The sequence below is a fragment of the Gobius niger genome (assembly GCF_951799975.1).
Source record: "Gobius niger genome assembly, chromosome: 2".
Taxonomy (NCBI): domain Eukaryota; kingdom Metazoa; phylum Chordata; class Actinopteri; order Gobiiformes; family Gobiidae; genus Gobius; species Gobius niger.
Window position 1 is genome coordinate 42,038,488 of NC_136853.1, and position 16,673 is coordinate 42,055,160.

The 16,673-nt window shown below is 39.6% G+C and overlaps 1 protein-coding gene across 1 annotated transcript; it reads left to right on the top strand.

The window, feature by feature from the left end:
* The first annotated feature begins 3,849 nt into the window (after window positions 1–3,849).
* On the top strand, window positions 3,850–14,801 carry optn (optineurin). The gene is made up of 12 exons (XM_079552558.1): window positions 3,850–3,999; window positions 4,466–4,656; window positions 5,890–6,033; window positions 6,300–6,502; window positions 6,752–6,860; window positions 7,050–7,165; window positions 10,732–10,881; window positions 10,991–11,075; window positions 12,091–12,249; window positions 12,421–12,563; window positions 12,636–12,697; window positions 14,013–14,801. The coding sequence occupies exons 1-12, from the start codon at window positions 3,879–3,881 to the stop codon at window positions 14,120–14,122; spliced, it is 1,593 nt and encodes a 530-aa protein (XP_079408684.1). The 5' UTR covers window positions 3,850–3,878; the 3' UTR covers window positions 14,123–14,801.
* The last annotated feature ends 1,872 nt before the right edge of the window (window positions 14,802–16,673 follow it).

The following is a 16,673-nucleotide window of genomic DNA, read 5'->3' on the forward strand; positions in this document are numbered from 1 at the left end:
TGCTGGTGAATAGGGAAAAAATGTATATTTACAGATGTCAATTTGAAACTTTTGCTGTAGATCACTGGCATAAATGTGAGAAAAAAATACATTGCAAGTTTTCTGTCACTTTATCTTTTCATATAAGAACAAAGTGTTTTATGCCTAAAAATGCCCCAAATTTCCCATCTTTTCGGCCACGAAATCTGAATAATGGATAGAGCTACATTCAACTTTATTGTTTCACTTTATTAATAAATGAGTTGCCAAGACTTTCTCTGAGGGGATTATGGATTTCTTGTTTAATTTTTCACCTTATTTTTTGACATTCAAAACTCAATAAATGGGGCTTAGGGATTAAATAATAAAAAATCCCTCTGAAAAAATCTTCCAAATATTGTTCAGTCCAAGGCTGGAAAATTTGAAGTCTTTAGGTCCGACTGACGTGAACATAGTGTCGCCACAATGACAGAAAAATGTGTTTTGAGAAAAAGGCCCTTGAAATTGCATTGTCCCATATAAGTCTATGGGGGAACATTGAATCAGCGCAATATTTAAACATGTTATTGTGAAGATTAGGCATATTTTCTGTTTCCGGGTGAAAGCTTGTATGTTCAGAGACCAATTTGGCCCAAAACCTGAAAACTGAAAAAATTGAGTTTTGCTTGTAGTGTCTCCCCTTAATTGTGATATTATTATATAGGCGCTGATTTGTCATTGAAAGATAGACCTTAACAAGTAAATAACGCCACAGGTAGTTCAATATATAGGCTATGGCACATATCTTACCTTGCAGCTTTGACTTTATTACTATTATGATTATGATGATGATTATTATTAGGCTACTATTGGGCCAATTAAATGGTGATTGTCTGTCACGGAAAGTTTCCACCCCGATTTCACCTGCTTCAAGAGTTGCGCGTCACAACACGGAAACGAAAGCGCATTTTGATATTTTGTAACAGTCAAGATACAACTAGTGTAACAGAATATCCTTGTCACATATGCCAAAATAAATCAACATATTTTCTCTACCACAATTCTCTACCGTATATTTCTAAAGGAAGCCTGTAAACTATAAACATATAAACCTATAAATTATCCTGACATCCTCTGTGAATAAATGATCAGTTAGCCGTAGCTACCCTTTTGAACTATTTGTCATTCTAGGCTATTCTTTTCCTATTCACTACCTGTTAGCGTATGATCCTGTTTTTTATTATCCCACATTTTCCACCCACTGAGTGTTCTCGAAAGCAACGTAAGCAAAGTAACTCGTGACTTTGTTATTAGTTATCCTATCTTATTTTGAAAGGCTTGACCGGAAGTGTAACCTGACCTGTTCGCCACGCGCTTGACATCATCCCAGTCATCACAGAAAGGACGAGCGACGCATTTATACAACTCCCACCGTGTCTTCTTTCGCATTAGGAGCGAAGTAATCCTTCTGTTTTTTCCTCTTGTCGCTGTTTGACAGGTGAGTTATAACATTTTGTGTTATATAACAGGCGACATGACGCAGTTTAGCTCAGATTTTGTCACTAACTACTTCTTCTTGACAGCGTCGGTTGCCTTTTCTGTTTGGGTTAACTTTCTGAGTCGTTTCCTTGTCGGGCCCAAGTGATCGAAGTGAAAGTGAAAATGGGACTTTATTTATTTTTTTGTATACTGTTTCACTGGAACAACTCACACATTAAAGCTATAGCTGCTTAACTGTTTGCTGTACTTCTGGGATTTCGTGACTCCTCAGTTGTAGCTAGGCACGTTGTGACGTTGTTTACATTTTGCAAAGTGCTAGCTAACAAACTATATTTCAACTATGGCGCAGATACAGTGACAGAAAAACAGAATATTTTTCGAAATTTGTGGTGTGTTTAATATTTAAAGTAAAGCTGGTGTGTGTGTTTTTAATTTGTAATTATTTTCAGCTGGTCATGTCGTTCAGCTAATTATGAGTTTGACGGAACATATTGTGTGCAGTCATGCTAACCAAAACTTCAATTATACACTATTTTCAATCGAATTCAAGTAGATCATTTATTATACAGTGTGTTGGCAGATGATATCTCCTTATTTTCAGTTTGTTAGGTTTAATATGCTCTTAGTAAGTCAGCAAGTCTGCAAGTCATGTGTTACAGATACCCTTCAGTTGAAGCGTGTTGACTTTTGAGGGCTGTGTCTTTCAGGTAGGGAAAGTCCATAGCGTGTTTGTTTTCTCGGCTTGTCATTTTATCTGCCATGTGACTTACTGATGAGATGATTCACTTTACTGCCCCTGTGCTCCATTTTCTGCCATGATGCGTTGTCGGAGCCTGAGTCATGTAACTTACTTCTGGTTAGAAATTAACTCATTTAAATGGCAAAACAACCTTTTCTTAAAATCTTTTTTTTGTTCTGTACATGACCTCAGGAAAAAAGGCAGTTCAAGCTCCTCAACTATTTACATTATTTACATTTGTCAAGCTTGAGTTCAGGAAATTACACAGTTACCATGGAGATCCGCCATCTTTGCAGCTTGCATACATTTCTATTGACTAACCCTCAACCTAAACGATTTTGAATGCGTCTCTACCAGTTGTTTGCCACCTGATCTTGTCGAACAGCATTAGTGAAATACTTAACCCTGCAGAAAAAGTCCCTCCCTCGTGCTTACATTTATTAGAGGAAGTTTTTGAAAAAAAAAAGAATGAATGACTGACTTGTGTTAAAGTTTATGTTGTAAAGATCCATTAGTCATCAAGTGGCACTCTCAACGCAAAGACAAAGCCACTCCAATCGAGTTGATTACTGATAGGCTACGCAAATAAACTTGCCTTTATAAGTTTGACAAGCTCCTCAAGCCACATTAGTAGGGCTGGGTACGGTTAAACGATACCAGTCTGGTATAGAAAAAAAAGGTTCTACTGGTATCGAAAAAAATAAAAGTATCGAAAGCAGGTAAGAAAAGAATAGAAATGTGAAATCTTTATATTCACGTTTTGATGCTGTTGGTCATCAAGATTTAATGAAAAAACAAGGGACAAACAAGTTGAACTTATTTATTTATTTTATTTGGAAAAAAACAAGTGGAAAAATTGGAGTAAATCTGGGGAAACGTGAGGAAAAAATTGGGAACATTAAAAGAAAAAACTGGGAATTTTTTTTCAGAAACACGTAGAAAAAAATTGAAAAAAAGTAGAAAAATGTGGTGAAATTTAGGTTTTTTTTTGGAAAAAATATGAAAAATTTAGGGGCAAAATTGGGAAAGTAAATAAGAAAAACTTGGAAAGTGTTTGTTTGAAAGTGTGTTTCTGCCCTTTTGTCGTTAAAGGAAGTTTCTTGTTGTTTCACCTTAAACAAATGGAAGAAAAATAAATAAATTAACATTATTAATCTGTTATAGTTCTGTATGACAAAAAATGTAGTGTAGGTATCGAGAAAAGTGTCGTTCAGGTATTGATATCGAAAATAAAGTCGAAAAAAATTCAGCTGTGCCCAGCCCTACACATTAGTCATTGTTTATTCACTCCACGCTCTTGGTAAGCCTTAGCTACTTATGTTGCCAATCACCACAGCTGCCTCGGGGCTGACTGACAGAAAAGTGACTGTTAATCTGCATATTTACCACTCACCCACTCGCTCTCACACCAGCCAGTGTGAGGTGTTTTGCGCAAGGACGCAACAAATGTGTGCCCTGGTCACACTCACAGCTGCCAAACGTTTGGGAATAAAGACGACCGCTCTAGTCTGAGCTTCTGCTGCCATTGTCGCTTTTGTCTTCAGTTACTCATAAAAAGGAGCAGAAAAATACCACAGCTTTACAGTAATTTTTCAGCTCAGACTATAGTTGAGTAAACAGCTTACCATATTGTGTTCTAATCTAGTGCTTCCCATAACATGAACCTTTTCTCTGTGTCAGAATGGCGTCTGAAGGTCCTGTGATGAACGGGGATATTTCCCGCACCCCAGGTCAAACAGCAGCTCTGGAGGACACACTGCAGCAGATGAACAACCTCATTCAAGAAAACAGAGATCTGAAAGGTATACAGTACAGTACAGTACAGTCGGTGGTAAAGCAATCACATGGAAATAGCTAATAGTTAAAAGTGCACTTGTACAGTAAGTGCTGGCAAAATAAGTTTAATAAAGAAAACATTCCAAGAAAACATTTAGTTGTGGAACTCAATTTGATCTCTAACACGTATCATTATTAACTATGGCTATAAAACTGCATTTTAGCTTAGCTGTTTAACAGTCAATGATGTAAGCTTTTAGAGCCCTCTTTAGAAATATAATATCTGGTGCATTATTTGGGTCTTTCCTCTGTTAATTATGTTCCTCTTTTGAAACAAAAAAGGTTAACTTATATTTATTTACAATACAAACAGTATTTGAATGTTAAAAACTCTGGAAAATGTATTTTAAAAAATCACAACAAATAGAATTATTAAATTTAAGTGGTGTTTTGCTACATACCTGCATTGACTGGTTAATGTGTGTGTTTCAGAGGCCTTGCATCAGACCAACGTCACGATGAAAGAGCGTTTCGAGGGCCTTGCTGCCTGGAAAGAGAAGCAGAAAGAGGAGAGGAACTTTCTGGAGTCCAAACTGACTGAGGCCAAAGTCCGGATCGACAGTTTAACGGCAGAAAACCAAGACCTCCGCAAGAAACTGGAGACTCGGGGAGGAGAGGCACAGGTAGCACAAGTTAACTGTGTGTGGGTCTTTAGAATCATCACACGCACAGAGCTATACTGCATAACATTTCACCCAGTAAATGGAATAAAATGCATGCAAAGTATTTTATTTTCCATATGTAGTATGTTAGTATTTTAAAAACAGAAGGCAAAAATATATACTATTATCCTACAAGATGGAGGTGAAAGCTTAGACCAGGGGTGCCCAAACTTTTTGTCTCCGAGGGCCAAAATGAAAAAGTGAGTCACGGGCCAAACACGGCAATGTCAAGCATGAAACACATATAACTGCAAATAATAATAGTTACTTTATTTTCTTTTTTGGGATGCATTTGTATTTCATTCTATCTATACAAATTAGCAAATTTGCCTTGCCTTGCCTTGCCTATACAAATTTGCAAAGTTTTAGTAGAACAAAATCAATAATTGTAGCAATATAGTGCAACATGTAAACAACACCACCACCTGTATCTGCAGCACCTACAGTAACTTTACCTCATTCATTTAACTTAAAGAAAATGCGATATTAGATCATTTTGAAAGTGTCAGTTCAGCATAAATTCTTTTATAAGTCATTTTTTAACATGTACCTTTGTTGAGGTCAGCAACCTTTGCAGTAAAAGTTGGAAAAATGGGAATGTTGATGTGCTACGACGCTCTGTGATTGATAAACACCAAGACAGTAGTTAAGGAACAGTATTTCCTTAACTTTGTGAAAGGAGTGAAACCGCGCCCCCAATTTGACGCTTGTGGCCAAAAAGTGTACTGCATCCATTTTTACCATTGAGAATGAATGGGAGAGAGTTCCTATTAACCAGATGTGGCGCGAAAGTAGGTCACTCTCTGGCGGGCCAACACCCCTGGCCTAGACTAAAAGGAAAGACTCTAAATGTGTACAGAGTAGTCTGATACAACAGTATTGCATTTCACTTGAGTTTTTTCTCATGTTTGCATTTTTTTATCTGGCCTACCACTAAAAACATGGTGGTCAGATTGGCAGGCATACCAGGAGCGGCTGTGGCTACAATAGAAGCTCACCACGACAGAGTGCGGTTTTAATGAAAAATAACTACAGTGTGGCGCTTTGAGACTTGTTAAACACACGTGTAAGCCATCATTATTTTCTGTGAAGCACTTTGGTCTTGGTGCTGTTGTAACGGGCTCTATAAAGCAAAGATTGATTGAGTGAAGTAAATATTATACTACCCTGCTCTGATCATAAATTGTGTTTCAGAGTCCAGAGCTGGAGGCCCTGCGCGCTCATGTGGCTCGACTACAGGCCGAGAAGAACGACCTGGTGGCTCTGAACTCGGAGCTGCAGCTGAAGGCCGACCACGGCAGCAACGACGACTCCTTCATCGAGATCATCAAAGTCACAGTGAGCAGCTTCACACACAGTTTACCTAGTTTCTATAGTACAATAGGAGCGTGCCCTATTCAACATCTGCAGCCACACTCATCTGGACCTGCATATTCAACATTCTCAGGACTTGTACAGTAAAAATGTGTGAGGTTTAAACCGTGTCTTAAGGCCCTCATCTCCAGTCTTTGGGCTAGGATTGGTCAAGAGTACGTGGTTTAGTTTAGTCTGCTGTTCATGTTGATGTTGGTGAACTTACTTTCCTGGTGTGTTTTGTTTTTCAGGAGAATGCGGGAGCGAATGGTGTGAGTGATGCTTGTGGAGTAGAGCATGTCAAAGCGCCCCGTTGTCCGTCAGTGAGCCTGACCATGAGCTCTTCCCGACTGGACCAGGAGGATGTGACTGTGAGCCAGCTGCTGCAGAGTCTGAGAGACGAGACGCAGAGAGCCGAGCGGCTGCAGGACGAGCTGATGAAATCAAAGATCAAGTATGACTAGATTTATATCCCTGCCATGTACAAGTTTTGGAAAAGCAGGGAAGTGGACAAAAAAAGATGATTTGACGAGCTTTGAATTATGAAAATATTTTTGGCTAGTTATGAAACAAAATAATCATAATCATTTACTGTTTATTGTCTCACAAAGTTAGTTCATCCAGAAATTGAACATTGTATTGCGTGCTAGCTGCTAATCTAAAACAGAAGTTCACTTTCCACTTGTGCCACTGTCGTCAACAGTTGCAGCAAACTGTCCAACACACTGAAAGAACTGGAGAAAAGAACGAGCGACATCGAGCAGTCCACACAGACGACTGAGCCAGAGGAGATCAAACAGCAGGCGGCTAAGGTACTTCTTCAAAAAACTACTGAATTAATATATTGTTTGAATTTGCCGATGTATAGCTGCATTCGACTACAGGAAATGATGTGAGTGATTGGGTAGAATCTCCATATGGGTCCAGTTTTATTAATTGACTTTACTTTTTTAAATGTGTGCTGGTCAGTTATATCTCATTTTTTCCTGACACACTTTTAGGCGGCGTCTGAAGTGGAGAACCTAAAGGCTCAGGTGATGACTCTGTACAGAGATTTGCAGCAGACTCAGAGCAAACTGGATGAAGCTGAGGGCATGAAGAAAAACCTCACAGACAGGTAAGACTCAGAGGTTATTATTATGAGTAATAAATGAATCACTTGCTCATATTTATTTGTTAGATTTAGTTTTAGGAGCTGTATTTTCCTACATGTGATGCCTGTCCTGTCCTTTCTTTTGTTTTTTATTTTGTCCTGAGACCTTGGACAATGCTCTTTTTAACAAGTTGCTGCTCATACTAATGAAGAGATTTGACTGTAAAAATAGTTGAGATTTTGGCATGGATTTGACTGACCAGGTGGTGCCTATATCCTGTTTTTTTGCTGTTTCTGTCTATAGAGCTTGGAATAGTTTGGTTTAAATCAACTATGTGCTCAGACTACACGCGTTACACTTGCCGCATGCTTTGAGCCACAGTGTGTCTGGGGCCTAAATTTACAAAAAGACCATAGATCAGGGGTCGGCAACCCGCGGCTCTTTCATCCTTATACTGCGGCTCTGAGTGGCTTGGGAAAATAAATTACTAATTAAAAAAAAACGAAGTAGGCCTATTTAATTGAAGTGTATTTTATTTGTGTTAGTTCTTTAATATTTTAGCTCTAAATTGGAAGATTATTGTGATCTTGACATGTTAGAATAAATATATTTTATTGTTTTTCGTCGGTCAAAATAAACGTCATACTCGCGAAAGCCGGTATACCCGCTTTGTAATTCAGCGTGAGGGCATTCGTACAGCATTCATAGAGCAGAATCACTGTTTTCATGCACAAAATTGATGGAAACACACGCTACGCCGAAAAGTAGGGATTTTCGTATACGCAGTAGCAAAAGAAAAGTCACACAGACTCGGCCAGTCCGCGCTCCAGGCCCTGGACAGCACCTGCCGCCGCCGCTCCTCAGGTGCTGAAGTTGTTCCACCGGCTTTTCCTCCTCCTGCGGTCGTTCCTCCTGATGTTTGGGAGCCAGTCCCTGCCACCCCTATTGCCCCCCCGCTGGAGAACCCCACTGTTATATATTTGTCCCGATTTTCCCCGTGTTTGTGGGGAAAAAAAGGAGCAATAAGAAGTGCTTTTCCCGCTGTCCCTGAACGCATCTCACACGCTGCCTCGCACGAAAACAACAGCGCGTGGTTCCAGCAGCTACACCACGGATAAGTTAAGGCTTATTTACAACTTTAGACACGTAAAACAAGCGGCGGTGGGCGCGGGGCAGGTGAAGACAGGCCTGTGTTTGTGGATTATAAAGTTTTGCCAGCTGGAGCTGAGGACTGACCAGACGAGTGAGAATCATGGATGAAGAGGTTGAAGAGCAGTAAGTTCGGATCCCAGAAGATCGAGTGGACAGTGAGTGTAGTGTTTTTATGTTTATTCTGTGGAGCCCAAATTCAGTCAGCCCAAATTGTGGGGCTGTTGCACGGACTTATCTGACATGAAGCGCGTGCGTTTGTTGATGCGTTTGTCTTGATAGATTCAGTCTGCGTTTGCCCGTGTTACACATTGACAGGAGCGGGGTTGAACTGGTGTGACTGTCCCATAGACTGAAAAAACTATTGCTATTCTTCAGTATATGGACAGGTCTATTTACTTTTTGTTTATCTCGATTTGGCAAGAGCCTAACGAGTCAGGGGCGCACGGCGGAGCGAGACGTCCCTGCTCCGCCTTCAACCCGGGGTGCGCGGCAGGCGATCTGGTCCACATTCGCCCAATTCTTGACAGATTTTTGACAGAACGCGACAATTCCCAATAGCTCGCAGCAGCTGCAGCAGCTCGCAACAGCGCGCCACCGCGAGCAGCAGTGCGGGACGCATATTCGTGACCGTGCGTAATAATTCGTGCCATTAATCGTAACACGCAGTAACAGGTCGCAACAGTTCGCGGCGGCGCGTGAATCCTTTACCCCGATCACTCACATTCGTGATCCTCGGCCACGAATGTGGATTCGTGGCATTCGTGACTTGTCGTTATATGTAAACCCAGCATTAGATGTCAAAAAGTATTTGCGGCTCCCAGTGTTTTCTTTTCCGTGGAAACCGGATCAAATGGCTCTTTCGGTGTTAAAGGTTGCCGACCCCTGCCATAGATGAACATGGTGATATTAAGGGTTATGGATCTACCTGCACTTCTGCATCACCTTGGCGTGCCCGTCAGTCTCTTCTCTCACAGAGCATCAGCTTTGTTCCGCGCTCCTCTCTCTCATTATTTGTTTGTCTGAAGTCACCAGGTTTTCTCTTACTATCACCAGCATGCATGTTGAGTTCACTGCAATGAAAGTGTAAGGTTACTGAGTGTGCTGGTGCTGGCATTGCAAACCCCCCGGTAAAGTCAGAGGCAGATTGTGTCTAAGACGGAAAGAGTCAGCTTAATTTAGTTATTTTTTACATTGTAAATAATCAATTGTAATGAACGTGTTAAAGTTCTAGCCTTTTGTATGTTTGACTCATAGGCCTCATTAGACTGTACTGACCTGTACTGGTCCCGACAAATTGTCAGGCAAACTCCTAATGCCGAGTACAGCACAGTGCACAGCCAACACCCTTTAACACAAGGCTATTGTGCTGTATATACCTTTTTAATAATGCCTATTCACCTTATTCCGGACGTTCGCATTGGGCGCCGCCATGAATTGTGCACGCCCCTTTTCTCCTATCTGTTAACATGGGACTGGAGAAGTCCAAATAAAATCACTTACTACACAAAAACAAAGCCGTTTTTCGGCTGCGCTGAGAAACGGTGCAGTGTTGACTTGTTGGTGCAAATGAACATTGGCCATTTTACACAAATCAATCTACTAAACATCAGATTTGAGCGGAGAATATTTTCCCTCGTTCTCCGTTTAAATGAACGGGCTTCGTGCTCGACCGGAAGTGTCTGTACAACGGAAGTGCCGGGACAAAGCAAGTGGCAAAAGTGGGCGGGGCGGAATTAGGTGAATAAGAGCATTGACAAGAGTTCATAAAATTCAACTTTTAAAACATGGCAAGATCAACAGTGGGATCTTGGCTCCTGGTAGAGTAGCTTGAAAAAAAACGAATGATTTGAAATCCTGAACTGATTAAGAATTCCATAGCTGAGGTATATGGTTCAGTATTTTATATTGAATAGGTGATCTGTCAAAAGTGCGTCAAGTTGGATAGGAAAGACCAGGAAGTTCCAGCAGCTGTAGATTGAACACGCAAGTTCAGACGACAGAAATTCTCTTGGCAAAACACCCTCTATCAGTTTGTAGCCATAGCAAGTGAGAGAAAGATTCCTTCTATGTTGAAGTGGCACTAATGACAGTATCACTTAATCTGTAATCTGCTTTATTTAATGACTGTGTGTAATTGTATCTCAAGATGTAGTTTTTCTAAGAGTTCAGTTTGGGTCTCACTGAGGAAGGACCAGACAGGAGCGGCATATTCAAAATAGGGAAGAATATATACAAGTCTCTGTCGGCAGCAAAGACCAACAATCTTGCTTTGACACTTAGCCCGGCACACATGGTCAACCTGTTTGTCATGTTTTAGATTATCGTCGATCCATACGCCAAGATGCCTATGTAAATCCTACAAACTGTACTGCACTACCAGCTGGGTGGTACTGAGTAAATACCTTATAGTTAACAGCTCTCTCTCTCTCCTGTGCAGATGTCGTGAAGTGGAGCACGATGTGGCCACTCTCAAAGCTCAGTTGGTGGAGAAACAAACGGTTCAGTCTGAAAACGACCGTCTGAAGCTGCAGCTGGACAGTATGCACGCGCAGAGCCTGGTGGAGCAGAGGAAGGCCGGGGAGGAGAGGCGAGTTTAGACAGTGCAACTTTATGAATGATTATGTCATTGCTAAGAACTGTGTCTTGATGAAGCTTGGTCATAAAAAAAAAAAGACTTAAGTTTATATTCTTTGCAGGACTAACCTTGCTCAGTTGAAGGAAGCCTACACCAAGTTGTTTGAAGATTACAATGAGATGCAGGAGGAGAGGAAAAAGCGAGAGGTAAATTTATGGAAAGTAATTTTGTTCTTGTGTTCATGTTTCTGGGTTGCAAAGTGAAGCATCTCAAATACAATAAATTGGCCAATACTACTAATACAATATTTTTTATCTGGTTAATTGCTCCTTACGGGTTACCCCAGCGGCCTCGAGGGATGGGTCAAATGCAGAGGACAAATTTTAAAGTATACAAAACAAAAAACATGCGGTGGGGAGCTACTATAGGGAAATAGTGAATTACCATCACACTGCAAGAAAATATTACTTGTTTAGTGTCTTGCCCAAGGACATAACGACAGTCTACGCTAGTTTTAGCCCACCTTTGGATCAATTAGATACATTCTATACATGCCTTTCAGTCATGTGACCTTTGTTGTTATGGCGGCCATTTTGAATACCAACGTAGCATTATGTAGCACTACCACATGTAACAATATCTTTACTCTAGTATGAAAATGAAAGACTGACTGTGGCATTTTTATGTACTCATAATCATTGCTCAAGATAACAGTAAAAACACGGCCCCAGAGACGCACGTTTATGTGAAGAAACCAGTGAGTCAGTGTTTAAGATGTTAGCATGCTACTGATTAGCATTTAGCTTCAACAGCTCAGCTCTGACCTCTCCAAGAGAAAGCCCTGAACCACACTCCACAGAGCTGAGCTGTTACTGTAGTATTTCCTCAGTGTTCATAGATGTGAGCCACACATGTGTTGATCGTGTTGAAGCCATTGGCAGTTGATTGAATAAACTGTTGACAGTTGCTAACCACTAGCATGCTAATGTCTTGTGCAGCTTGAACACTGACTCAGACTCTGTTGACATGACAAACTGTAAAAATCACAGAGAAAGGTTGTCTGTTTCCTCTTCAGTGAGTTAGTATAGCCTGCATAATGCTACTTCGGGTTTCAAAATGGCCGCCGGAACTACGCGTGATGTCATTGGAAACGCATGTACAGTGTTTGCCTAAAAATATTCATATTTCATTGATATTTTAAACCCTGTCCCTTGTCCACAGTCCAAGTTGGTGCAGAAGGCGGTGTTTGAGGACCTCGAGGAGAGACTAAAAGCAGCTGAGGAGGCACTGGCTGCAAAACAAGAACGAATGGATGAGATGAAGCAAGAGCTCTACGAGAAAGAGAAGGAGCTGGAGACTATCAATGTGTTCAAGGTCCAGGTGTGTGCTACGACTAACTAACTTGCTAACCGCTTGCTGTATTCTTCGTCAAGGCAGGAGCCAAAGTATGTCCTGAGAACCTAAAACTTGAATTGAGTAGCTAAATATAGAAAACTTTTAATTTGACATTCTGGACCCACTGCAGACACACCATATTTTGTACTGTTTTAGGCTGAGGTGTACTCTTCAGACTTCCATGCAGAGCGCGCTGCCAGAGAAAAGATCCACGAGGAGAAGGAACGTCTCGCTACTCAGCTGGAGTTTGTGAGGCAACAAAACACGCAGCTTCAGGATGAGATGGAGTCGCTCGGACGGTAATGATCACAACAGTCGTACCCTCAACCGACTGGCAAAATGTATAATGCTATATGTGACTTTCTGTGCAGACAATCACTAACTGAGATGCAGAGGAGACATGGCGGAAATCAACCCTCTTTAGTTGGAAGAGGTATTCATCTTTTTTTTCCCTCTGTTTTGGTTCTTGGAGTTAAGACTGAGATTTTCCTTGTTCACACTGACACTACAAGAAAGTTATTTTCTTTGCCATTTTGATCATGAATATGTTAGAGTCACAGAAGTAACAATGTAAATCTGCTCAAGACTTTTTCCGATAATGATGTGTGGATGTATCTAAATTTGTTTCTAAACCAGTGGTTCACAAACTTCGGAAATTGCTCCCACCAAATCTAAAATGGAACCAAATCATGACTTTAAAAAGAGAACAAAAGCTTAATTTTTATCCAGAGCCACACAGTCTGGGGTAATTTGAGTTTGACTGGGTAGAAATTGACTTTCTAAAAGCTTGGGGGAAATCAGGACTGGATCAGAACCAATTATACACATTATTATACATTGTTATTATGCATTATAATTATACATTCACACTTTTGTTGCTTTTTGGTCATTTTTATGCAGCTCTTTTTTGTTCCATTTTTTCATCACACATTTTTGTCACTTTTTCATCACTTTTTTTGTTGCATTTTTGCCACTTTTTTGTCACTCTTTTGTGCCTTTTTGTCACTTTTTTGTTGCTCTTTCTTTGGCTTTTTTTGATGCGTTTTTGTCACACATAATAGGTTGCCTTCACGATTTAGAATGTGATGATGTCATAATGTCAGATGGAGGGCAGGGCCAATACAACTCTATGGGAGAAATGCAGTTTTTGTAAGAAATCTCCAAAACGAAAATTGACAAATGTTTTTCCTCATCAGTATTTGATCGTGATTGGATTCACAAACCTGTGATATTATTTTTCTGTCTGAAAGTCCTTTCTACTTGACAACATCACGGTCATGTTTTCCCATATTGTCACCACTTTTTGAAAATAATTGGACATTAGTTCATATGTGCTGACAGAGGAGACAATGAACTTTGTGACAGTTTGTGTTTCATGTGGATTCCTCCAGTAATGACTGAGATATGAGACAAAAAACAGACATAAAAATATGCATTTTGTCAGTTACCACAGTGACCATAGTTACCGTCAGTTGCTCCACCTCAATGTTAAACTATGGGCTCTTTAGGATGTTGTGATGTCACGTGAACGCAACCTTTTTTTCACTTTTTCATCGCCTTTTTTGTCCTGTTTTTGTCACTCTTTTGTTGCATTTTCATCCTTGTTTTTGCTTTTTTGATGCTTTTTTCAAGAAGCCTTTAGGTTTGGGTAAAGCCAAGCGGGAGAAAATGCACTGCAGAGCAAAGTCGGCTTTAAAACAAATATTTCCTTGTTTTTCATTTCCCCTTTTAATTTGTGTTTTCCACAGGAGCTGAGTGGCAGCAGGGCAACATCCCCGACCACGCTTGTCCAAAATGCCAGGAGATCTTACCGGACCTGGACTCCCTTCAGATCCACATCATGGACTGCATCAACTAAACTCAGTGAAGACATTTGCACCTTTTTCTCCCGTCTTCCTCTGCTTCGACCTGTGCCTCCTTCTTCTGACTGTTTGTGGCGGCTCTTCAGACCTTAGCTGGAGCATAAAAAACGGCAAAAATACACAAATAAATAAAGCAGAAGTTATATTTAAAAACTTGATATATTACATGTGGCCAGGGATCCGCTGTATTGTGTGTTATGTCTGTTCAAAGCAATGTGGGGCAAATCCAAAATCTTCCTGTTATCTGTAGTGTGATTGTTTTTGGAAAATTTAATGTGGTAGTTGCATAGTTATAGAAGATTACAGCTAGAATCGGGTTTTGTATGAGCAGTCTGAAGTTTTAGCATCTGCTCTTTGTCATTCAGAAATTGTTTAATGATGTAGCAACAGATAAGAGAATTATTTTAAAGAAATGTATGCAACTGTTTGTATTGAAAAGGCAGTCTATTCAAACGACCTTACAATCGGTATTACTGCTTTACTAATCAAGTCGGTGCGTAAAACGACTTAAATGCTGTTGTTTTAGAATGACAAATTAGTATATTTAATGGAAATACTGCTGAAAGAAGGTTTATGCATTAAATAAGCACTTTAGAAAATACAATAATTTTACCTTGAATCTGAATATTTTTGTGTAAAGAACATTATTAAAGAACATTTATTTTCTGACTTCCTCCAACAGTGTTTGCACTGTGTGGTAGTGTGTGCGGAATGGACCGCTGCTGTTTTGCGCTCATCACATTTTTTTGGTTTTTTAGGACGCCTGTTCTGTCAATGAGAGAAATAAATTTTGGTATTTCTGAATGCAGTGGTTGAGCGTTTATTTTTTTGTGAAACTTTAAAGGTTATTACATTATTGTTATTATTATGATATCCATTTGTTAATTGTATATTGATAATGTCATGTCAATAATCATTTAGATGTTAGAATCATGATATAGCCTACACAATATCTAATACATAGTATCGTATATAGTTTCGTTCAATACAGGACCACTTTCAGTTCCCAGGACGGCACTTTGGGATTCACCGAATTGGAAAAACTCATGAATTAATTTGTTTATAGGAAAAAAAAAAAAAAATATATATATATATATATATATATATATATATATATATATATATATATATATATATATATATTGGGAAGATATTTTACCTCAGAGTGTACCTCAGGGCGTAGGTTCAGGTTCCTCCCTCTGGGGACAAAGAGGGCAATCTCCACTTTCCTCCCTACCTCCATCCGCCTGCTGAATGAATAAATGACTGTGTGGACCTTGGTCTACTGGCCCACTGTATTGTTTTTAATGTATTTATAATTGCATTGTTGATTATGTTGTATGTCTGTGGGTGTACTGTTTTTATCGGGCCGTACTGGCACTTCTTGTGCAAATGAAGTGAATTTGATTTGACCCCAAAAACGATTTTCTGTGCATATTTCCTTTTTATTAATATTGTCTGTAGCTTGCGAAGTATGCAGCACCCTCAGCACCCTGGGTTCCCAAGGGCCTTGAAAGTTGAGAGCTTTCATTAAAGGTACACAGCGTAACATTTCGGACTATACTGTTGCTGCAAAACAAAACGTGCTCCTAATGACACAGAAAATGCTGTTCCTGCATTGTGTAATAAAAGAATGGACTTGGATGAGAAACTAACCTGTTTAAATCTCAAATTCTACTGCCTATAGATACAGACGGCATCTCGTCATAGAAGGGGGCGTGGCCTCGCCGAGGGGGAAAATAGAATCTTTAGAGAAACACAGTTTTCCACTCTTTTTAGCCATTTTCTGGTGAAATATCAACTTATTTATCACACATAAATACAGTCAAGTGTAAATCGGGCCCATATGAATATTTTGTCGCAACAGATTGTTCAGTTGAAGTGAAAAAACAGCAGTTATAGCAAGCGCTAGCTAACCGTTAGCATTAGCCCGATGCTAACATGTAGCATCAAGTTAGCATTCTCCGTTATTCATGTATTTATGGGCTGTTGAACCACTTTGCTCCTCCCCATATCTTTGTATCATTATTTAGTAGAAAACTATATTCATAATTCAGCATTTGTTACAGTAGTTTTTGAATAATTAGAAAAAATTTACATTTTTTCAAAATTGTTTTTCCCCAAAACTGTTTTCAAAAATGACCATATATGGGCAATTCCAGAGATGCAGTCTGTATCTATCGTCACATCTCCATGGAGACGAGCTGGAGACGTACCCACTCCCAGTAAAGTTTACAGTCATATCTTAGGAGGAGTGTGCCTCATAAATGTTTTTTTGTACATTTGTCAGGTATTTTTCAACTATGAAAATATCTGTCATAAAATAAATGATTGTATTTCAATTTTATTTATTGGGTAAAATTCTATGCATTGTGCCTTAAAAAAAAAAATCCCCCAAAATGACTAAATGATACAAAGTAATAATTTAATCAAATATTACACTTGCACAGTCGATCCTAGCTTTTACGCTGTTCTATTCATTTGTTTTATTCTGTCAAAAAAAAAAAACGTCGACTTTTCCTTGTGAAGTGGCTTTTCTTTTTATTC